General features: G+C 43.8%; 1 protein-coding gene across 2 annotated transcripts; it reads left to right on the top strand.

The window, feature by feature from the left end:
• The first annotated feature begins 661 nt into the window (after positions 1 to 661).
• On the top strand, positions 662 to 6,350 carry LOC132367713 (dendritic cell-specific transmembrane protein-like). Of its 2 annotated transcripts, XM_059926297.1 has the most exons (3): positions 662 to 1,690; positions 5,044 to 5,352; positions 6,276 to 6,350. In XM_059926297.1, exons 1-3 carry the CDS (start codon positions 662 to 664, stop codon positions 6,348 to 6,350), a joined length of 1,413 nt encoding a protein of 470 aa, XP_059782280.1. The 2 variants fall into 2 exon arrangements, with proteins under 2 accessions (XP_059782280.1, XP_059782281.1); XM_059926298.1 differs by lacking the exon at positions 5,044 to 5,352 and having other exon boundaries at positions 662 to 1,488; positions 6,276 to 6,300.
• The last annotated feature ends 1,681 nt before the right edge of the window (positions 6,351 to 8,031 follow it).

The raw sequence follows: 8,031 nt of genomic DNA, 5'->3' as shown, positions 1-8,031 counted from the left end.
ACCCTTCCCCGAAAGCCACTGCGGAGTTCAGGTCTCTTTTTTTTAAACCGTGTTTTTTTAATTGAAGTATAGTTAATTTACAGTGTTGTGTTAGCTTCAGGTGTACAGCAAAGTGACTCAGTTATGCATAAACATTTGTATATATATTCTTTTTCAGATTCTTTTCCATTATAGGTTATTACAAGACACTGAATATAGTTCCTTGTGCTGTAGAGTAGGTCCTTGTTGTTTACCTATTTTATACATAGCAGTTGATCCCAAAGTTTTAATTTAGCTCCCCCGCACCTCCCCATCTCGCTATCCCCTCTGGTAACCATAAGTTTGTTTTCTATGTCTGTGAATCTACTTCTGTTTTGTAAATAAACTCATTTATATTGAGTTCGGGTCTTTTGAACACAAGCTGCCCGTTCTCCTTGCTTGGCCACACTGGGCACCACCTTGCAATAAACTCTGCACTTCCCTTCAGCACAATCCAGTGTCAGTGGATTGGCGGTGAGCGGGCCCAAGTTTGGTTTAGTAATAGTGTAGAGACTGAGAAGGGTAAAAAATTACGGCCATTTTTTGCAATCAATCTATCATCGTGCCCTTTACAAAGTGACAGAGGACATTTAAACGTAACATCTGACCCTGTTTCTCTTTCATTTCCAGGGACACAGGGAGCATGGGTGGCTGGGCCTCAGGCACCAATATCTTCCTCAGTCTTTGGAGGACATATGTGTCTCCAAGGAGCCTTGGATGGAGGGACTTCACCCAACATTTGGGCACTTGCTATTTTGTTGCTTTCATTTCCGTGGGCCTCCTCTCTGGGGCCTTCTCCTGGCTTCTGTCCTCATTCGTAGTCTTCACCACCTCCTGGATGGTCGCGTGTGCTCTGCTGTGCTGCTCCAAGCACGCACGGTGTTTCATTCTGCCCTTCTTCCTCTCGTGTGGCCTGCGTGAAGGCAGGAACGCTTTGATCACCGCTGGCACAGGGATAGTAATCTTTGGACACGTGGAAAATATTTTTCACAACTTTAAAGGCCTCCTGGACAGTATGACTTGCAACCTAAGGGCAAAGAGCTTTTCCATCCATTTTCCACTTTTGAAAAAATATATTGAAGCAATTCAGTGGATATACGGCCTTGCCACTCACCTAAGTCTATTTGATGACCTTGTTTCTTGGAACCAAACCCTGGAGGTCTCTCTTTTTAGTCCCAGCCAAGCCCTGGAGGCACAGCTCAATGACATTACAGACAGAGCCCTGCATGTCTTGTACCAGGTAGTGAGGGCGACAGAGGTGTTGTCTTCCCTGGGGCGGCAGCTATTTGCCCTCACAGGGCTTCTGCTGGTGCTACTTGGCACTGGCCTCTTCATGAGGCGATTTTTGGGCTCCTGTGGTTGGAAGTTTGAGAACATCTACATCACCAGACAATTTGTTCAGTTTGACGAGAGGGGGAGGCATGCACAGAGGCTCTGCGTCCTCCCGCTGAATAAGCAGGAAAGGAAGAAGTATGTCATCATCCCATCTTTCTGGCTGACTCCTAAAGACAGGAAAAACCTGGGGCTGTTTTTCCTCCCGGTGCTTACCCATCTCTACATCTGGGTGTTGTTTGCAGCCATAGATTATCTGCTGTATTGGCTCATCTTCTCCGTCAGCAAACATTTCCAAAGCTTGCCAGGGCTTGAGGTTCACTTGAAGTTGCACAGAGAGGTAGGTGCTCGCAGGCCCATCTCACTGTGTATCCCAGCTGTTTGCTGTGTGTTTGCAAAAGATCGTGAACTTCCCAAGGCAGGGCAGTGTCTTATTCCCCTCTGGATCCTCAGTGCCTGGCACAGAGCCTGGCATGTAGGAAGAACACCCAAAATGTTGGTTAGATTGAGTTGAAACCCCAATGTTAGAGTATGAGAACACTCTGAACATTTTTGATCACTGTATTAGTTTCCTGTGGCAGCCGTACTGCAACAGAGGAGACCATGGTCTTTGTTCATCCCATCTTTTCTCTTTTCCATTTTTCCCTGTGGAAATTTATGATTATGTAGACATTTCAGAGGATCTGGATACTGTCAGATACTTGTCTTATTTGTTTTTAAACGTAGCGTTCTGCGCTAGGTGGAACGTGCACATGTGTGTCTAGTGTGTGCCTCTGTGTGCATGTGCACACGTAGTGTGTGTAGTTGTATGTGTGTACATGTGCACGTGTGTGTGTGTGTGTGTGTGTGTATGTCATGCGCGCTGGGTGTTGTGCACTAGCCTGGGCTGGTGAACATGCCATCTACTGTTTCCATATGTCTGATTTTCCCTCCTCTTTATCGAGCCACAGTAGATTGTGCCTCTGCTGGGGCAATCTCAGAGGGGAAGAGCAGAAGGGGACCTGGAAACCCTCCTTTGAAAGCCCATTTGCTCCTGCTGCATCCACACTCTCCCTCCCCTTTTCTCCTGGCTCCGCAGGTACTGTCTGGCCCCTGCCCCGCCTAATCCTGGGCTGCTTCTCAGAGTTGATTACTCTGAGCCCTCTGCTTCCTCTGAAGTCTTCAGTTAATTACAAGAACCCCCCGTTGCTCTACATATCTGGAGGAGGGTGGATAATGGAAACAGTGTTTCAAATGAAAGCCAAACAAGATTTTCAGCCAGGCTTGATCCGGGGCAGCGGCTGGTAAAAGGGCTTCTCTCCTCCTCTCCCCCATAGTGCATCCCCCTCCTGTAGTCCCTTTTTTGATCATCCCCTCTCAGTTCTTCCTCTCCTTCTTTATCTTTTTGCTCCTCTCTCGTCTATTTCTCTCTGAGCGAAAACCCATGTCTGTTTTGTGAATTCTCACTGTTTTAGATAGACGAGTGGAGAAAAGCAAGTCTGCCTTCCAAAAAAGGCCCAGAAGCTTTCCAATGACAATGTCCTGGCAAATACATTTTGGGGTGTTGCTGGGTCCTGGGGATGCAAAGTTGTCTAGACCGTGATGGCTGCCATCGAGGGGCTCACGTCCTGGCGGGGGAGGCCACCACGTACGCTCACAATGACAGCAGGGTGGTGGGCGCAGAACAGATGCGAGCACGAGACTGCTGTGGGAGCTCGTCTCAAACTCTCTCCTGCCGAGCCTGGGAGGCTGTGCCACCAGCAGCCGGCTTCCATGTAACTGGCACTGCCCTGCCCTTATCCCACGATGCCCTTGGAGGTTCCTGGTCTCTCCATTGCAGCAGATTTGCAAAGGAGAAGTCAAGCAAGAAAAGAAACATTGGCTCAAGGTTTCTCCCACTTTTATACAATTTTAAAGAAAGAAGAAAAGTGGGAAACGACGTGAATAGACCTGGCTGGATGGGTGGACACTGTAAGTAAAAATAGCTACAGTCGCTACTTATTGAGCACCTACTATGTGCCCAGCACTGGTCTGCATTAACTTTTCAGGACTGTCTGATACCAGAGTGAATCTTCCATCCATTACTCCATACCATCTTGGCAAATTGTTTACTTGAGAGAGGCAAACACATTTTAAAACATTGGGGTACCATTTAGTACATTGCTCGGTATTTTGAGAGTTTGTTACCCTCCACCAAGCCCGTACAAAAGTGTTGACAACCTTTCTGAAGCCCTGACTCCCAGCTGCAAAATCCCCAGTTAGATTCCTAGACTAAATAACTTCTTCCCAGACCGGACACCCGCTGCTTTCTTATTGCAGGATTTCTCATCACTGACTCAATCGATGTGTTTGTTTCTTCAACAGTATTGAAAAGAATGCATGCCTCTGCTCTGGGGACTGAAATCTCTCTATTTAATCGTAGGTGAACTGTCTTTTTAATAAGAGAAAAGGAGAGGCAACACAAATGCTTTCTATTGCTTAGCCACAGTGCTGGGGAAATTGCAGATCTGACTTGACATTTGTGTAGAAGTCCCAGGTTTTGGGGTTTCCAGATTTTTCACAGGTATTGGGGTAAATCGAAGGTGCGCGGTGTTCTCTGGGTGTGATTGAGTTCTTTTCAGAAGTCATTTTCCTCCTCTGGGCCCCAGGGCTCTAGGGTGTTGTGGTGATAATAACTTACTAAGTACTCCAGTCTGTAACGTTAATGCTCCATCCCCAAGGTGCTTAATTTACACTGGGAGTAGTTTATTCATGGGCAGGATCTGGTCCATTAATTCCTGTTTTACCAAATGGGAAAACAAATCCACCAAGAGAGTATATGGCTTTCTCAGGTCAGGGAAAAGTAAGAGCTGAATCAGCACACACTTCTCTTGCTGGTGGCTTGGCTGGGTGGCTCAATGTCATCTGCCCTCTGGGTCAGTTTGTTGAGAGCACCTGGCTTATTCTCTTGCCTTCAAGCAGGAAGGAATGCGCCCCTCCTATCATCTAAGAGAGATGCGAAAATGTCCTATTTTGAGACCTCTATAAATAGGATTTTAGAGCCACTTTCAGTAAATATACTCGTCTTTGTATTCTTGCATCAAGAATAATTCCACCCACCCACCCCCACCACCTCAAGCTCTAGAAGGATGACTTAGAACATAATTTAATGCCTCCACATCTTTATGACCTTGTGGTCTGCTGACAGGTGTTTGTTGAGATGGAGAGGCTATGACTGGGTCTTGAGGGGCTCTGCTACAAAAAAAACTTCTCCCCCAGTTAAGCGAAAACCACCTTTCATTAGTCCCACATGCTCTGAAGTGTAGAAATAGGTGTTCCATAAAAATGGGTTATGCGGTCAAAATTAATAGGAGAATCGTTGGCTGAAGTTAAGCGAATTTCTCTGCTTTCTTCTCAGCACCTTCAACAGTCTCATGGCCATCGTGACTCTCTAAAGAAAGGACAGAGCAAACAAACTTATCTGATATCCTTCTCTCAAGGAAATCTATATTTCCACAGTCCCACTTTGGAAAACTCTGCAGTGGCTACAACTAAAATTCATCCCTTCTCCTTTATTCCAATCATAGCACATAAAAGGAGCAGGGATAGCCCCTTCAGCCAAAGCTCCCTGCGTATTTTAAGATAAATGTTACGTGCTACGGGGCAGTATTGAGAAAGACAAGGACAGAGTATGAAAATGGCATGGATCTTGATGATTTTATTCTTTCATTTTAGAAACAAGAAGCTCAAGACATCATCCATGATTCTTCATTTAATATATCTCTGTTTGAACCCAGTTGCCTCCCTAAACCAAAGCTACTTCTGTCTAAGACCTGGATTCCTCTTAGTTTTATTCTTGTGATACTAGTGATGCTAGGACTGTTGTCCTCCATCCTGATGCAACTTAAAATCCTGGTGTCAGCATCCTTCTACCCAAGTGTGCAGAGGGAGCGCATCCGATACCTACATGCAAAGCTACTGAAGAAACGATCAAAGCAGCCAGTGGGAGAAGTAAAAAGGAAACTGAGTCTGTACTTCACAAAGGTAAAGCCAAAATAGGGTTATAACCTGTAATTAGGGAAATTTTGATTTTGAAGGGCAAATGGAATTTCAAAGCACTCTTCAACTTTCCATTAGGGCTTATATCCCCAGCAACAGATAGGACACTGTTTTGGGGCGGGTGGGGGGGTGGGATGGGTGGGCAGTGACGGGGAACGGATGTACATGGCTAAGTCCAGAAGACTCTACAGCAATGACGGTCCAGAGGATTCTACAAGATAGCCTTCAAAACACTGATTTCAATTGAGTACGTTCGGTCATATTGTAGAAAAGCTACTGGGAAGGCCCTAATGGCTGTTAAAGAACAATACCCAGTCAGAGTTACTTTACCGGGATAGATAAATAACAGAAGGGAAGTATCTACTACAGCTTGGTAAACTCCAAAGAATTTGCTCATCCTCCAGCATTAAAAAATATATATGATGAGATATATATATATATGATATGTATATATTTATACATATATATGATAACATAATGACTTCCATACACATATAAAATGAACACTTGTCAAAGATTTTATTCAACGTATTAAAGATGGAACAGTAAGAAACTCCAACCAATTCAAAGAACCGTTTAAATCACACATGTATACAGGCCATCGTGAATACCAAAATGAATTTGCTTAATAGATACAAAACCAGCTTCTTCCACAAGGGAGGATGGGAGGATCAATTGTACTCTGCAGGGTGAAATTCATTTGCATGTTCATAGACAAGAATCATTTGCATTGTTGCCATCAGCTATCTACAACTTACAGAACTGGAAAATACTTCATAGACAATGAGAGACCAAAATAATCCCTAAGGATAAGCTTTTCTGGCCGTTTCAAAGTCTTGTGAAAAGTTTGTGTCAGTGGCATTTGAAATGACTCTAATGCTCATTCATCCAGCTTCGTGTCTTTTCAGATTCATTTCTGGCTTCCAGTCCTGAAAATGATTGGGAGGAAACAAATGGACATGGCCAGTGAAGAGAGCCTGTGAGAGGCCCCATGCAGCTCCTCAGCCACGCTGCTCCAGCAATTCTCCTTAAGTCTCCTGATGGTGACCCTTACTCATGCCCAGCAACAGAGAACTGCACTGCACGGTCCTTCAGCGGTTTGAGTTTGCAGCGCCAAGCTACTTTTTTCCATAAGGGCCAAAGGGCTACCAGATAAATTGTTGTGTTGTCTGTCTCACAAACAGGGCACATGATCTGGACTGTATCTCAGTGTAACACGACTAGAACCAGGCCCTTCAAGGAGAGTCTCAGCATAGAGTAATATTCAAAGAAAAAAACTGGAAAAAATCAAAATCTCTACTGCAGGCTCACAAACAAATATCAAGGAGAACATACATGTGTGATGCCAGCAGAATATCTTTAAATGCTTCTGTCCCTTCTCTGCCCTTCTTAATGTCCTTCATAGCTATTTCCTACCCACAACTGTCTGGCCTCCCCCTGCCCCTTTATTCAAGAACTCTTTCCAAAACCCATCTCCAGCAGCTCCTAATTTCTTCTCGCCACCTGCTCTGCTCCTGTCCTCTACTTTCCTGGATCTCTTTTGTTCTTCCTCTTCTACCAAGTCCTCTAGCCACATTTATTTAGAGAACACATTTATTAAAATCATATGAGAGGCTTCCTACAATGTGCATCTTGGGCCTCTTTTTCACTATAATCAATGTACACTCTACAGTACAGGGGCCTATTTCCCCTATATTCAAAATACCTAAGAGGGAAAAAATACTGATTCTATTATCTCTAAAGTGCCAGAATGGGAAGAAATGAAGAAACATTAAAATTTGAAAACAATTTTTTAACTTTTCATTTTGAAAATGTTTCAGCCTTACAAAAAAGTTGCAAAATAGTAAGTACAGTGTTCCATTTACCCATCACCCCTCATCCCCAAACATTAACATCTTACATAACCATAGCACAATTGTCAAAACCAGATAAATACACTGAAAAACGCATAATCTACAAAACTCACTGGATTTTCACCAATTGTCCCACTAATATCCCACTAATGTCCCAAGGGCTAGTCCTTGATCCAATCCAGGCTCATGCATTGCATTTGGCTGTCATGGTTCCTTAGTCTCGTCCAGTCAGGGACAGTTCCTCAGTCTGTCTTTCTTTTTTTTTCATGACCTTGACATTTCTGAGGAGTGCTGCCAGTTATTTTGTAAAATGTCCTTTGCTTTGCGTTTGTCTGATGCTTCCTTATAAGTAAACCCAGGTAATGTATTTTTGGGCAACAATACTACAGAAGCACTGACATGCTCTTCTCAATGCATGAGATCAGGGGTATGTGATGTTAATATGTCTCATTACTGGTAAGGTTACCTTTCTTCACTTAGTTAAGATGGGGTCCGCAGATTCTTCCACTGTTGAAGTTACTATTTTCCTTTTGGAATGAATAAGTATATTGTGGGAAATACCTTCAGACTATACAAACATCCAGTTTCTCATCATACATTTACCCTCTAATTTTAGCATCCATGGATGCAAAACTGTGCCAGCCAAACAGTGACTTTCTATTTTAATAATATCTTCTACATTTTAAAATTGAAATTCTACACTCTCCCCAGAATGAACCATTTTTTCAAAGACCAAATTTTGTTTTGGGCACCAGAGTAGGCATTTTACACATACAGTCTCATTTATGGTTCATGACAATCCTGTGAGGTA

The sequence above is a fragment of the Balaenoptera ricei genome, chromosome 6, assembly GCF_028023285.1.
Source record: "Balaenoptera ricei isolate mBalRic1 chromosome 6, mBalRic1.hap2, whole genome shotgun sequence".
NCBI classification, from domain to species: Eukaryota; Metazoa; Chordata; class Mammalia; order Artiodactyla; family Balaenopteridae; genus Balaenoptera; species Balaenoptera ricei.
Note: the sequence above shows the minus strand (reverse complement) of the source record. Positions and strands in the feature narration are given on the sequence as shown.